Consider the following 17,336-nt stretch of genomic DNA (forward strand, 5'->3'; position numbering starts at 1 on the left):
GCACTGATAATCTCCAATAATTTCATCTCCGCATGGGGTCAGTCTTGTCAATAGAATATTTGAAAGGATTTTATAGGATGTTGACAGAAGAGAAATGCCTCGATAATTATTACAGTCAGTTTTGTCGCCTTTCTTGTGAATTGGAACAATGATTGATTCTTTCCACTCTTGTGACAATTCCTCCTTGTTCCAGATAAGGAGAATGAGTTTGTGTATCTTGTTCCACAATATTTCGCCTCCAGCTAAAATTAACTCAGCCGGAATTTCATCTACACCCGGAGATTTGTGTTTCTTTAATTTCTTCGTGACGGTCACTAGATTTAGAAAATTCCTGATACGCCTTAGAGATAGAGCAACGCAACGAGCTGACTACATGATGGTTTCTAGGCTGGACGTAATCCAGACGGTCGCTAACACATGACATTGGGGTAGATCAGGCCCATAAAGGGCTGTCACGCCAAAGGTTAGGTTTTAGATATGTGAGGTAAATCGGGGCATGCAATGAGTGATAGTAAAATGCAAAGTGGGTCAAATTGTTCGAGAAAGCATAATGTAAAACTCAAGATTTGATTAAATCTTTTGGCTAGAAGGAATTAGATCATCCGTCATAAAGTTTAGACCTTGCGCTTATGACTATCACCTCTTCCGCCATCTCAAGACGTTCCTTGGAAATAAGGGTTTCAACACTGACGAAGTTAAAATCCCCTACCTAGAATAACTGGATCTCATTACAGGTTAGGGAGTTCTATAAGGATATTCGAAAAGTCGCCGTTCGTTACGATATATATTTAACTATCAAGGAAATTGCATTGCGAAAAGAGAATTATATGCAAATTCAGAAAATATTTTTAAACAATGTTTATTTTTTCATTTCTATTTCAAAGTGAACCTTACTTTTAAAAAAATAATGGTTGTATAATATAACTTTAAAAAAGTGAACAATGAACATTCACTGACTAGATTGAACATAATTTCTTATCTGCTTTCATAGACTATTATTTCATATACCTTTTTTGTTATGATTCTAACCTTGATAGTATTTCCAGTAAATTGCCAGAGATTAATGCCTTTAAATTCACAATTAGATGAGTCATTTCCTGAGGATACAATGTACACTTCACCGCCAACTGTATTGGATTTCCATTTTCTTATGTTTCCAATAGATAAATCATCCATTTTAGAGAATTTGGAAGTAGTTTCGTTCCATCGTAACAGAACTCCTCCACAGTCATCACTGTAGCTCACAGCCAAGTAATTGTTACTTCGGACTTGAAACGTCTGTGAGGAATAAAAATATCATATTATATATATATATATATATATATATATATATATATATATATATATATATATATATATATATATATATATATATATATATATATATATATATATATATATATATATATATACAGTATATTAAATAATATCAATATTACGCTATGCAGTGGATCATGGATTTGCGAGTCCCTCGACTCGTGAACAATTCGGTTTACAAACAAAGTTTTGTGAACAATGTTTACCTCAACTTACGAACAATATTTCGGAAACGAATGCACACAGACGCTTACATCGACAATTCCACGAGCCTAATAGTACTTCTGTGTGTTTGTTGTAAGCATTATGTCAGTGTGTTGTCTTTAAAAAACATTTTATTTTATCTTTTGTCACATTGTTTTGTTTCATTTAGTGTTATTTGTGTGTCTTTAAGAAGGATAATGACGATTCGATATTTTTCATCACACAGAAACATTTGAACAAACAGTACTATGTTTCTGTGGCTAGAACGGATTAATTTATTTGCATTAATTTCAACGGGAATAAATGTCAGTTTAGAACAGCGTTATGGAACGGATTAAGTTCGTAACCCAAGGTCCACTGCATTTATTTAACAAATTCAGCAGTAGTATGAATTAAAACATTTGAAGTTGCAAAACGTTAATTTACGCTTGAATAAAACTTTTCTTTAAAAAAAAATTCGAAATTTGGACTTTAATAAACATTGCTTCTTTCAGCCTTTAACTTCCATGCAAATTATAGTAAACTCTGGAAACCATATATGAGCAATGAACTTCCAATTTAGACCTTCGAATAAGATCAGGTTTCGCCTTTGGCAGATGTTTAAAACTACTAATAATAATATTACTATTAATAGTTTTAAACAGAGTGATATTACTATAAGTAACTTCAATCATAGTATTTGTAGGCAATTTTAACAAGAAGATAATATATATATATAATATTTTCCTTTAACGACCTGTAAAGGAAGCTTACGTGGAATAGACAATAGAGTAATATTGATTTTTTGGTAGCCGAAAATCTGATAATTAAATTTATGTACTTTCTTCAAACTACGATAGCGGGTTAAAATTGTACTCGAGGCAGTAACTATTTCAAGGGTGACCCAGGGGAAATTTCCCTTCGGAGTCCCGAAATTGCCCCTCCGGGGGTATTCTCCAATCGTGCTCAACCTATGTTACCAAAATTTTCTCAATATTACTTTTACCCCCATTTATTAATACTCCTCCTTGGAGGAAATTTTCGGAAATCATCACTGACTCAAGAAATGAACATTACATATTGCCTTTTCACCATTTCTCATGATCTCCTTTAGTCTCAAGATTATAACCATGGCGCATAAAACTCAAAATATAAGTGGACTTCTACGTACAGTTATACAAGAAACTAAATTAATCAACTTTTAGTTGATTAACGAAGATGAGCTGAACATTTTATGAGTACTGATGTATACACGGTAAATTTAGACTTGAATCATACTTACGGATTATAATTGTGATATTTACTGAGTATCTTTAGCGGAACATTATATATTTATATGAACGTAAAAATGGATAAAAATCAACCAGACTTGTATAAAGGTAACCAAGAAAGGTCTGTCGCTTTTTGTGGAGGTCTGTGTTCCATTGGCCCTCATACTGAGAGTTAAATGCGAATGGAGATAAGGCGTTGATGTGGGTATATATCCAACATACTACCTGGTTGTAGCAGTTCAGTTGCACCGTGAACTTGCGTAAGGACAGTACATGGGACCTCCACAGAGCGTCATAAGAGCGTGTATGCGGTACGAATTCAAACTGGGGTCAAACGCCACTGATGCGGGGTGAAAGATATGCCAGGACTTTGGTGAGGCTGTCGTGAATACGCGGACAGTGCAGCCGTGGTTTAACAAGTTTAAGGACGGTGACGAAACACTCGAAGATGCACCACGTGACGAAAGACCAACACACATTACAAAATGAATATCTTCACGCGGCAATTGAGGCGAACAATGGCCAGAGATATGAGGAACTGGGACTACTGTGAGTGGAGAAATCATTCGGCAGCACCTCCATCAACTTGAGGAGCACTACACGTTGGGTCGATGTGTCCCACATGATTGACTCCGGGCCACAAGGCAACGTGAGCAGACACTTGTGTCTTTTTGCTGTCTCGTCTGAGGAAGGAGCCATTTCTGGACAGGTTGAAGACATGTGATGAGACGTGGGTCCTGTATGAAGTTCCACGGCGCCGTCATAATTAGTTAGTATCCCATGAACCGGTTCCAAAACAGTCAAAACCATCACTGCACCAGAAGAAGGTCCTCCTGTGTGTTTGGAGGACTGCTTGCGGCATCGTGCATTCGGAACTTCTACCAGCTGCTCAGAGCATCAATGCAACTGTCAGCAGTTGAGCAGTGTTCACGAAAACCTGAAAACTATTGAGCCAGCACTTCTGAATCGCAAAGAGGTCCTTCTGTTACAGGACAACTCTAGGCTCCACGTGGCTAGGATGACCCGAGACACCATTCTACGCCTTGGATGGGAAACACTATTGCATCCGCCATACTCCCGGACATTGCTCCGTCCGATAATCACCTGTTCCATTGTTCAAGGAATGGACCTTAGAGGACGCCAGTTCAAATCCCTTCGCTTCACGGTCCACCAAGTTCTACCGTGATGGAATCCATGGCCTTCCAGAACGTTGGCAGAAGGTCGTCGATGTTGATGGGGACTATTTTTGATCTTCCAGGTACGTCTTAGGTGACATATCGATGTTCGAAGGTGGTGGGTGAAAAATCCACAGATCTTTCTCGGTTACCTTTAAATCAGATTAAGAGTGCTTTCTTTACTTTAGTGTGCAAGTTAATATTAATGGTCTTGGTTATTTAGCTGATTGTTTTGTGGAGAAAATTATTTTTCTGTTTTCTTTGAAATGAACTTCAATTTTAATAGTATCATTTGACTGTTTTCTTAATCAAATCTATTTAAATATCCCTTACTTCGTGACAATTAAATTTAGTTCCATACCATTTTAATAGTTAATGGTGTTTATGTAACATTAAATGTTTCTGTAATGGAAATTCATTTTGAAAAAGCGAGGGTCATTTTAACTAGCTTTGAATAAGGAATCAGTTAAATCACAATTTCGAAGAAAACAACGTTAGTCCCCTATAAATAAATCAATGGCTTAAGCAACAAAAATATTACATGTACTCAATCCGTTAAATAGCATGCTCTTTATAACTTTGTGAATATCTAAGTAGAACACTGTTCACTTTATCATAAAAAATAATAATTCTTGTTTATATTCACTCGTAAGAACAAATTATGTATACTGTATTACTACTCGTACTACTAATAATAAAATTTATAACATATATATGTGCACAATCGCATGTTTATATTATGTAGACTGTAAAATATAGTATTCTATACATATTTTAAGCATTGACAACTTGACTTCTATACCATTATGTAAGATCGTAAGTGTAATATGGTCTACAGAATTATCAAATTAAATAAATTGAAGCTAATTAGGAAGTGATAATTTAATTTATCGTACTCACTGAACTAACCTGAAAATGGTGAACGCTTTCCACATTGAAGGGAAATCTGACAATCTGAGCAACATCGAACTTATTAAGAACATTGAGTTGAGAGTGTGCAGCCTCATACAGATTTTCAACATTTCTGCAAATGGTGGTGAAATTTTCCTGAAAACAAAGAATTTAGACGTCATTTTCAGCACGTATATATATATATATATATATATATATATATATATTTCAAGCTATAAAGTGTAAAACAAGTAAACATTTGAAGTAAATAAATAAGAAAAGTAAGATATTACAGATTACTGGAATTGCAATTTAATTTGATTTTAAGTAGTATATATTTTCTATATGATTGATTTAAATTGCTTTTGATCCAGATTCTGAATTACACTATTTTTTAAAGAAAAATGGAAGCATATAAATATATAATATATACTTTCTCTCTCTCTCTATTATATATATATATATATATATATATATATATATATATATATACAGAGAGAGAGGCGGATATATAGATATGTATACCTGTATATAGGAATAGAAATCAAGACCATGAATAATTTTCATTTCGGACGTGTAGTTTTAGGTATTCAACTCAGAAATCTGTTCTCATTATAACAGTGTTAACATTCCTTAATTTAGGGTTTTCATATGTAAATGATGGACATGTCGAATAAATGTGACTGAGCTTTGAAACGTGACAGTTCATCTGATTTTGTTCCTTCAAGCACTTTAAAGTATTGAATTATATATAATAATATATATAATATGCATAAACAACATATACTGTATCATTAGATCTGCGAAACAAGTTGATGTATCGTATAAGGGGCCGTCTACATATTACGTAACGCTATTTTTGACTAATTTTTACCCCTTCCTCTCTCTTGTCACACTTCGTAACACCAAGCCGAACCCCTCCCTCCTTTGTTACGTAACACTTTTTGATTTTTCTTTTTTCACCAATTTTGCTTATTTTGGAGGTTATTACAATAATAATACCTATTTTGATGGTAGTAATTTTTATTACACAATGCTTGTATTTTGAATATATTTGTAGCGTTTTTCTCCAGCAAATCAAAGTATTATAAAATGGTAGTATCGTAATAACATTTTAACCCCATAAGGTGGTTTAATTATTCAGTCTTAATTCTTCGAAATTGCATAGTCCTTTTCCCAAGGAGACAGCACCCGTCCTTTAAGGTCACCGATGACCGGCAAGGAGAAAATGCTGCCTGAAGATGCAGATGAAACAGTATCTAAAGAGCTGACATCGGCATCTTTTTTCAGGATCCAGGATGCTTTGTGTATTTGAAATTCGACAGTATCGAGGATGCAAAGAAGTTCTCTTCCTCGTCAACCTAGATTCGAAGTGACTGCACACGTAAAAGAGCAGGGACATATCGTGTATGAACAAGCTTTCAAGCATCTTCTTTGGACTTCGGACTTCAGTTTATCTCTTTCTAAATTATTCTTGTTGTAAATCACTGCCGGAATTCGATTAAACTCTATTTCTCCAGAAATACTCAAATCCAAAAATGAAAAAAAAATCAGTACGAGATGAATATCAGACGAATTAGGTTTTTAATGACTTATTTTCCATGAAGGAACGATTCACGATTTGCAGAGGATTTAATATCCAAAAAAATATTATTTCACGAGAAAGAATTTCTTCTGTTTTAGATGTGAAACTCCTTAGAAGAATGGAGTCAGTAATAGTTCAAATCAAAGTTTTAAATAATATTCTCAGAAATAGCGATACGAGTGAGAACGTAAGGGCGTTTTCAAGTGGTGTTTACGATCACTAACAACTAACTCCAGAAAAACGTACCGTAAATGCAATGCTGTGATAGCCACAAAATGGAGTTTTATTGTACATGCAGAGTTCGTCAGCAGTCATGCTGGTGTCTAGTAGAGTCTTCGAATCCCTTCTGCATGATTCAACTTATATACATGTTCGCAATTTCCCAAAACAATGGAAGTATTTATTTACTTATAAGGAAAAAAGAAGTGTATAAAATTATTTGTATAAAAGATTGCATATAAACCCTCCCCCTTGTCACACTTCGTAACGCAAAGCCGAACCCCCTACCCCTCGTTGACGCGTTATGTAATATGTGGACGACCCCTAACAGGCTATCAATAATTAAAAACAACTATACAGCATAAGGTATAAAATGTATGAACAGGCTATCAATACACATGCAAAATTTACTTATTACTCAATTTAAAAGCAAAATGTATTATTGGTTAGTTGCTGTATCCTATTATAATGTTAAGATGTTTGAGTAAGATAAAAACATGCAATGGCATAGGTTAAGAAAAAGGAAATTTATTTAACTTCATTTGACGTTGTCTATTGTCTGTATATACAAACTTAACGACAATAAAATATTCTATTCTATTCTATTAATTACAGAAGCCTATTACTCTTTTTCTTGATTGCTTGGGTGTAACAATAGTAATAACCGCCTCGTAGAAATACTTCCGCAGCTGGAACAGATGGGTAGAAGTTACTTTCATTTTTGTCGAACACATTAGTAGACTCGTCAGAACAATCACGAGCAGTTGTAGATGTCATCTTTGTTAATTTTCTGGGACTAGTAGAGGCATAATAATTATTGAGGGTGGCCTTATTTATACTTTCATAGACGCTCCAAGAACGTCTTTGGACGTTTATCTGTAAATAAAGGATCATGAAGTAACTTACCTTGAGTTTATGCTCCTTATCTTGAGTGTCGTTTGAGAAAGTTCCAATTATTTGTTGAAGTTCTTGAAAATTAATCCCATCCAATAGGCCTGCACCTAAGACTTCTGCCATAAATGTTAAATTTCCTTCAATAAACCACTGCCCTGTTATTCGTTTAGAATTATCTACTAGCACAACTCTTTCTACCCACGTCTGTGGGTCAATGTTCGATATTAATCCCAGAACTCTTAGCGATTGCTCCAGGGAAATGGATGCGAAGTTAAAATGACCTGTCGAAGAAACAGCAAAATAATTCCAGCTTTAGTATTCATGCACTTTCCCGCATCACACTTTTTCTGTAGTTACTAAAATAAAATGCTGCTTCTGCTTATTTCACATTTATAAAAACGGATGTAAAATATTCTAAATTTAAAACTTCTATGAAACAATTGTCTACAGATTTAATTTATCTATAATGGTCAAGCGGGAATAAACCAGACTTCTACAATCAACAGCAGCGAAACTTGTACGATATTTACACCCTAAATAATCGTATATAGGTTACCACTGTATAACATACAAGAGCTAAGAGACAATTGGACTAGTTATCCATGATGCCCTCTAAGTCATTATAATAATAATTAGACGTATTTATTTTTCCCCCATAAAATCAATAAACTTTAAAAATCAAATATTTCAGTTTTAGTCCCACGATTATGCCCTTTAGGCTAAAGGATGAGTATGAAATAATTGGTGGAATGAAAATGGGATAGAAAACTGAAAAACATTGAGAAAGCCCACAGACAATGTCTTCTATAAACTCATTTGACCTGGGATTGAACATGGTGCCATTAGCATAAAAAAAGGCGAACTCTCTACCACATCGAGCCACTTTGTTATTTCTTGATCTGAAGTATAATTTGATTATTACCTATATCCAATTTTATTGTATGATGATGAACGCATACAATAAATTATGATGATCTGGTACTATTATCTTTATATTCACTTCCATTAATATTCGAAAAAAAAGGAGGAAGAAAAAGAAAGACGATAGGCCAATTTACAAATTCCATTTTACGATTGAAAAGCAGCGTTCTCATTGGTCTTCATTTATTCATAGAAAAACGCTAACACGAGGAGCATGCCGAAAGTTTTTAGATACTAAAATTTAAATAGCAGTGCCGTTTTGAAACTTATCATGTTTTAAAGCGAAAATCACGTCGCTCGAGCTCCATTGTTGCAAACTGACAGGCTCAAACTAAACAGACACTTTCAGCCCTCTAGTGGTGAAAGATGTAACTGAAAAGCTGCACGTTTGTTTTCAAACTAGAGGACTGAAAGTGTAAGTTTAGTTTGAGCCTGTCATTTTGCAACAATGGAGCTCGAGCGACGTGATTTTCGTGTGGTGATCTTTTACGATGTTAAATTTAAATCAAATCATACTTTTTAAGCTTTCAATTTTGTTATTTAAACTTAAAGATTACTGTGCATGTGTTATATTTCTGCATTAGGAACCCCCATACGAGTAATGGAGTACTTCGATTTTCATTGCTGCATTACAGAATTGTTTGTAGTTGATAATTTTGATGTTACATTTCCACAAACAAAATTCCAATACATCATTACCATAGCTCTTAAATATCTTCTATGAACCACTGAAAAGAACTTCCTATATTTGACAATTTTCCCCTACGTATACAGTTGAATTTTGGTAGGTTGTAGTGGTTGTTTTATATTGTCCGTTAGTAACGTTTTCTGACACTTTCATTTCGCTGTAGATAATTTGACATAGAACACACTGAAATAAGAATTGGAAATTACAGTAGAAAGCATATTCATTGAATAGGATTTCTGTTAATAGTTATCTTCCGCACATTCAAAAGGAATATATTTCTGTGATTCATCTCTAATAAGTGTTTAACTTTGCTAACTACCACGTAGAGATGCATTTAGAAAAAAAAAAAATGTACACGTCTTTATAGCACTGTATTTCCACTCATATGTAAGAGCATATACAGGACCGGATCTTCAATTCTGCGAACTACGCTTTCGCAAGAGGCGCCAGGTGAAGAAAGCGCCAAACTGGAAAATGAATTTTGTGTTTTAAATGTGAATATTATTTATTAGAGAAAACGTTATGAAGAATTTTAAAAATAACTTCAAATAAATTTTGTACAGACTAGGATTGCCCGAAGGAGGGGTAGGGGACGGGTCTTCTGGCTCACGAAAATTTATTAAATTTCGTAAGATTCTCTTAATACAAATAAGAAATACCAAATAATATAGTGAACCAGAGAGAAAATTTTCCTCGGGCGTCCTAAGATACAGGAAAAATACATCAAAAGGACAAAAAGTCGAATCTTTACGTGGTTGGCTGTAAAACATTCTTTTACAATTGAAATGGAGTCGTGCATCAATTAGCGCCAATGCCATACTTACAAGTGATACTCGTTTGAGGAAAATTTCCCGGGCGCAGGAAGATTTAGCGAAGATTTTTAAAGAGGGAAAAATGATATGGTACGAAAATGAGATAAAATTTAGGGAAATTTGGCTTTTTAGTAGATGTTATATTAAGCACGACGGCACTACGACTAAAGACAGCGGCATTCTTTCAACAATCCCACCATATGCACCAAATATAAATACATTCTCCCAACAACCCTTCCACGACCTTGCTAGAGAATTCGTCAACGTTTCCGTTTCTATCCTGATTTTTTTTTTGTACTTATAATGAAGTGTGTTTTCACTTTTCAATAGTACTTTTTTTTTCATGTAATAATAATGACCAACGATATAAAAAAAAATGAGCATGTTATCGAAAAAGGCGGCTCGAAACTTGAAAGAAGATGACAAGCAAACAAAGGCTCTAAAAAGTTTCTTTTGACATCTGATCAAAGTTTCGAAAGTGATAATCATACAAATGCTGAGGTTTAGGAGTTGATAATACCAGTTACTATTAACGAAGAATTTGAAAATCGACAAACTTTTGAAATTGTAAGTTTATTTTACTTGATTGCAGTAATTTAATTGTTAAATTAAAATGGAATGGATAAGGCTTTTTGGTTACGGATCAGAGTTAGATTTAAGATTTCAAAATTTGTTTGAATATAGTATATGTAGTATATATATAAACTCTCATTGTCAATCATAGCAGCGTATACGTATGCTCGTTGTATTATAACAGTGTAACCATCATTATCAATCCATTCTCCTGTATTAAATTTAGATGGAACGATATTTTTAAACATTTGATAATAATCCTAATACAAAGTAGAGTTTTGATTATTATCAATCATTTTTGTTCAGGGATGCACCGACGGAGGTGGTCCGAGTGTCTGGATCCCCAAAAACTTTTAATTTTTAAGAAAATTAGCACGATTTCAGGGGGCAAATGCATAAAATAATTTGCATTTTGTAGGCTACTCCGGCCCTGATTATACAATTTTATGCGTTCCAATTATTAATTTCCTTCAAGAAATTGTTATATTTACCTTTTAGTACTTGGGGTGAGTGTAAAGTAATGATATCAGGTAAGAAAATATTATTTATTCTATTTTCTATGAATAAATTTCCTCTCACAGACATAGGGTGCAGCAAACTCTTCTTTCCTGTTACACCTTGATCGCCTTCAACCTGAAAAAGCCAAAATCTCTCTTACTCGATGAAATTTAATTGTTAAACTTTTAATATTTGTTTGAACTCTTGAATATTACAAGTAACTACAGTAGTAATTTAATTAATAGTACTCGAATATGTATTAATATTTTATTAACAGTAATCATTAACATGATTTATGGAAATGAAATATTTAGTTTAACATTTCATAATTCTCATTTAGTCTAAAGAAGACTGAAAATAACTGGAAATAAATTATTTTGAACCCGCAATCTGCTGAACAAAGATAACGGGAAAATAAATACATGAAAACGCACGAACCCGATGTTGTCTACTTCAAACTTTCTTTGACATCGAACTAGCAGAGCCGTAGCTAGAGATTTTAGTGCGATATATATATATATATATATATATATATATATATATATATATATATATGGGTGTTGCAAAACAAGTGTTACAACTCTTGGGAGGTGACTCCTGCCAATGAGACAGGAAAAAAAGCTCTCTTGAACTTTCGGCTGTCGGACGTAGTTTCGGATCTACAAGGTGCCGAAAGCGTGAGAAAATGACTTTCGGACGCCAATACTTCGGAAACTATCCAACGTAAAGAGGGTGGGTAAAAAATTTACTGAAGAAGTTATACCTGCTGTATTGAATTTTGCATGTTTCACAATCCTACCATACACGCGCAAGGGATTCCCCAAAGGAACGCAGGGAGTCCCGGATAATCTGCGAAATGAAAATTGGTCTAAATGGATATGAATTGATAGGGTTTCTACCAGGTAACAATAATTCGTTTGTATTAAGTCGATATCTGGAACTAATACAAAATGGCGGACACCTTTATGCCCGTTGTGTGTGGTTGCATAATCGCCAGGTACGGATGCTGGCCAACAGGTTTTTCTGAGTGTTAAGTGTAGCGAATTTGTATTCAAATGCTCCTGAAAGACAACTGGAGTGTCGGTAGAGAACATCAGATGAAGCAGAGTGATTCACATGTGTGGAAACACTTAACGAAAAATGCCCAGAAATGCACTCATACTCAGTAAACATGAGTTCAAAGTGTAGGAAATATAAAGATTAGCGCCAATAACATGAAAGTCATTGCCGGTTTACCGATAATATTCCCTCAAACCGATGCAATATGTGCACTGTAGCATACCAGTAAGGATGCAACAACTGAGGACAATTTGAAATTGTCCAAGGGGATTCACAAAGAAACTGAGTAAACTAAATGAATGTCACTAGTGGGATCATATGATCAATATTGAAATGTGACCAATGGGTGTGTTGATATCAACATGTAGCTAATGGACAAATGTGAACATGTCCCACTACTGCTGGGACACAGTCCCACGTGCGAAAAATAGGAAAATAACTACTCGGTTCTTGAATCTTCGGCCCTGGGCTCCCAGTAGGATTTGAAACTGCGACCACGCGAGCGAGAGTAAGCGCTCTAGCCCTGAGGCTTCGAGGGAGCCTCACTTTCTCTGTATTCATTTCTTTTCAGGAGGAACCACCTTGTTTGGCAAGCGCTCTTTTATAGCCTTCCGACATGTTTGTGTATTTCATTTTGTTACTCCTAGTGCACAGTTGTAAACAATCAGAGCTTTAAGACGTTTCTTCCTATTTCTCATGTTGTTTTATTTTCCATATGTATGGTATTCCAGCAGTAGTATTACATGTGCCAAATTGGTTCATTTTCGTCTTTGTCTTGGCATGTGCACTGTGTGTAAGACACGAATTTCTGGAGGTATTTTCCTATATTTCGAGTACGTCAATATGTCCCAGAAGACGTGGGACATAATACAAGTTTGTTATTTTCACGCTCTATCAGAATTTTAACCATGGATTAAGATATTTATTTTCATATGTGTCAACTGTGGGACAATGTCCCAAACAAAGAGGGACATTGATATAATCTTATTCTACTTACGTTCTACCAAAAAGTGCACCAGATGTAATAGCAGAATGTACAGCGTTATTTTCCTAGTTTTCGCACTTGGGACGGTGTCCCAGCAGTAGTGGGACATGTTCATATTTGTCCATTAGCTACATGTTGATATTAACACATACATTGGCCACATTTCAATATCGATCATGCGATCCTACTAGTGACATTCATTTAGTTTACCCTGTTTCTTTGTGAGTCCCCTTGGACAATTTCAACTTGGCCTCAGTTGTTGTACCCTTATTGGTATGCTACAGTGCACATCATATTGCATCGGATTGATGGAATATTGTTGGTGAATCGGCAATGGCTTTCATGTTCTTCATGTTATTCCTTACATTTCCGACGCTTTGAACTAACGTTTACTTAATATGAGTGCATTTCTGAGAATTATCCGTTACGCGTTTCCACACATGTGAATCACTCTGCTTCATCTGTTGTTCTCTACCGACACTCCGGATGTCTTTCTGGAGCATTTGAATACAAATTCGCTACACTTAACACTCAGAAAGAAACTGTTGGCCACCAACCGTACCTGGCGATTATGCAACCACACACAGCGGGCATAAAGGTGTCCGCCATTTTGTATTAGTTCCAGATATCGACTTAATACAAACGAATTATTGTTACCTAGTAGAAACCCTATCAATTCATATCCATTTAGACCAATTTTCATTTGGCAGATTATCCTGGACTCCCTGCGTTCCTTTGGGGAATCCCTTGCGCGTGCATGGTAGGATCGTGAAACATGCAAAATTCAATACAGCAGGTATGACTTCTTCAGTAAATTTTTTACCCGCCCTCTTTACGTTGGATAGTTTCCGAACTATTGGCGTCCGAAAGTCATTTTCTCACGCCTTCGGCAACTTGTAGATCCGAAACTATGTCCGATAGCCGAAAGTTCAAGAGAGCTTTTTTTCCTGTCTCATTGGCAGGAGTCACCTCCCAAGAGTTGTAACACTTATTTTGCAACACCCAATATATATATCGGGTGTTGCAAAATAAGTGTTACAACTCTTGGGAGGTGACTCCTGCCACTGAGACAAGAAAAAAAGTTCTCTTCAACTTGCTGCTATCGGACATAGTTTCAGATCTACAAGGTGCCGAAAGCGTGGGAAAATGACTTTCGGACGCCAATAGTTCGGAAACTATCCAACATAAAGAGTGCGGGTAAAAATTTCACTAAAGAAGTCATATCTGCTCTATTGAATTTTGCATGTTTCACAATCCTACCATGCACGCGCAAGGGATTCCCCAAAGGAACTTAGGGAGTCCCGGATAATCTGCCAAATGAAACTTGGTCTAAATGGATATGAATTGATAGGCTTTCTACCAGGTAACAATAATTTGTTTGTATTAAGTCGATATCTGGAACAAATACAAAATGGCGGACACCTTCATGCCCGTTGTGTGTGGTTGCATAATCGGCAGGTACGGATGCTGGCCAACAGTGACGTTCTGAGTATTAATTGTAGCGAATTTGTACTCAAATGCTCTAGAAAGACATCTGGAGTGTCGGTAGAGCATAACAGATGAAGCAGGGTGATTCACATGTATGGAAACACTTAGCGAAAAATGTCCAGAAATGCACTCATACTCAGTAAACGTGAGTTCAAAGCGTCGGAAATGTAAGGATTAGTGTCATGAACATGAAAGCCATTGCCAATTCACCAATAATATTCCCTCAAACCGATGCAATATGATGTGCACGGTTGTTGATATCAACATGTAGCTAATGGACAAATGTCAACATGTCGCACTACTGCTGGGACACCGTCTCACGTGCGAAAACTAGGAAAATAACTTTGTACATTCTGCTATTACATCTGGTGCACCTTTTGGTAGAACGTAACTAGAACACGATTGTATCAATGTCCCTCTTTGTTATGGGACATTGTCCCACAGTCGACACATATGAAAAGAAATCTCTTAATGCATGGTTCAAATTCTGATAGAGCGTGAAAATAACAAACTTGTATCATGTCCCACGTCTTCTGATACATATGACGTACTCGAAATATAGGAAAATACCCTCAGAAATTTGTATCTTACACACAGTGCACATGCCAAGTCAAAGACGAAAATGAACCGATTTGGCATTCAACACTACAGCTGGAACACCATAAATATGAAAATAAAACGACATGAGAAATAGCAGGAAACATCTTAAAGCTCTGATTGTTTACAACTGTGCAGTAGGAGTAACAAAATGAAACACACAAGTATGTCGGGAGGCTGTACAAGAGAGCTTGCCAAACCAAGTGGGTACTCCTTAAAGAAATGAATACAGAGAAAGTGAGGCTCCTTCGAACCTCAGGGCTAGAGCGCTTGCTTTTGCTCGAGTGGTCGCAGTTTCCAATCCTACTGGAAGCCCAAGGCCTCAGATTCAAGACCCGAGTAGTTATTTTCCTATTTTCCGCACGTGGGACGATGTCCCAGCAGTAGTGCGATATGTTGACATTTGTTCATTAGCTACATGTTGATATCAACACACACATTGGCCACATTTCAATATCGATCATTCGATCCCACTAGTGACATTCATTTAGTTTACCCAGTTTCTTTGTGAGCCCAATTGCACAATTTCAACTTGGCCTCAGTTGTTGCATCCTTATTGGTATGCAACCGTGCACATCATATTGCATCGGTTTGAAGGAATATTATTAGTGAATTGGCAATGGCTTTCATGTTCTTGACGCTAATCCTTACATTTCTGACGCTTTGAACACACGTTTACTGAGTATGAGTGCATTTCTGGGCATTTTTCATTAAGTGTTTTCACACATGTGAATCACCCTGCTTCATCTGTCATGTCTACCGACACTCCAGATGTCTTTCTAGAGCATTTGAGTACAAATTCGCTACAATTAATACTCAGAACGTCACTGTTGGCCAGCATCCGTACCTGGCGATTATGCAACCACACACAACGGGCATGAAGGTGTCCGCCATTTTGTATTTGTTCCAGATATCGACTTAATACAAACGAATTATTGTTACCTGGTAGAAAGCCTATCAATTCATATCCATTTAGACCAAGTTTCATTTGGCAGATTATCCGGGACTCCCTAAGTTCCTTTGGGGAATCCCTTGCGCGTGCATGGTAGGATTGTGAAACATGCAAAATTCAATAGAGCAGATATGACTTCTTTAGTGAAATTTTTACCCGCACTCTTTATGTTGGATAGTTTCCGAACTATTGGCGTCCGAAAGTCATTTTCCCACGCTTTCGGCACCTTGTAGATCTGAAACTATGTCCGATAGCAGAAAGTTGAAGAGAACTTTTTTTTCCTGTCTCATTGGCAGGAGTCACCTCCCAAGAGTTGTAACACTTATTTTGCAACACCCGATATATATATATATATATATATATATATATATATATATATATATATATATATATATATATATATATATATATATATATATATAGATAGATAGATAGATAGATAGATATATAGATAGATAGATAGATAGATAGAGATAGATAGAGATAGATAGAGAGATAGATAGAGAGATAGATAGATAGAGAGATAGAGAGAGAGAGAGAGAGAGAGAAAGAGAGAAAACTTTTGTTGTTAGGCTATGCTGAAGTTTTATCTAGTTGCTTAGACAAATCATTGCAACAGCTAAAAGCGATAATTATGTATTCTTTTATATGTAACGAGCTGTTTTCAAGAGGCTTATTTTGGCCTTCTTTTTAAACTTGACAAAATCATCTTTGGTTGTATACAAATCCACTTCGAGAACGGTTATCAAAGTTTACAACTATTTACAATGTTCCATAGTGCCTACTATCGATAAGGAATGAAATTTTAATACTGTATGTGACCACACAAATAGCATTGTAATTTCGATTCTTTCACAATAAAAGTATTTTGTGAAACGTAATTGAAATTCAGGACCCTTCTTTGCGAATTTTTTCAAAGCCTTCATTCTCACCGTCATCATTGATCCGATTGGGTAGAAAAAGGATGAATATCTAAGCAAATTCATCACCATCAGAATGTCAAACATACAGGGTGGTTCATTTAAAATTTGTCACCCCCTGTGTCTCGTAATAGAGGAGTTTGTTTGAAAAATCCCGAAACACGTCAACTTTAGTTTTGAGGGGGACGGATAACTGTGGCAAATTCAGCTACATTGCTCCACTCCCTGTGACCTAGTGGCAAAACCTTCATTCTTCGTAAATGGCAACATAGGTCAAATAGCAGATCGTTTGAAAGCATCATTGATAC

At 35.8% G+C, this 17,336-nt stretch overlaps 1 protein-coding gene across 1 annotated transcript in view; it reads right to left on the bottom strand.

Annotated features, from left to right (window-relative positions):
• Positions 1 to 17,336, bottom strand: part of fs(1)N (female sterile (1) Nasrat) — a 216,697-nt gene that overhangs the window by 16,312 nt on the left and 183,049 nt on the right. The window contains exons 25-28 of the mRNA XM_081772155.1: positions 11,021 to 11,162; positions 7,548 to 7,816; positions 4,856 to 4,993; positions 1,030 to 1,278 (exon numbers count right to left, since the gene is read on the bottom strand). Of these exons, the coding sequence (XP_081628281.1) occupies positions 1,030 to 1,278; positions 4,856 to 4,993; positions 7,548 to 7,816; positions 11,021 to 11,162 (798 nt within the window). The remainder of the gene's footprint in view (positions 1 to 1,029; positions 1,279 to 4,855; positions 4,994 to 7,547; positions 7,817 to 11,020; positions 11,163 to 17,336) is intronic.

Source organism: Thermobia domestica, chromosome 9 (assembly GCF_964235325.1).
Source record: "Thermobia domestica chromosome 9, izTheDome1.hap1.1, whole genome shotgun sequence".
In the NCBI taxonomy this organism is placed as follows: domain Eukaryota; kingdom Metazoa; phylum Arthropoda; class Insecta; order Zygentoma; family Lepismatidae; genus Thermobia; species Thermobia domestica.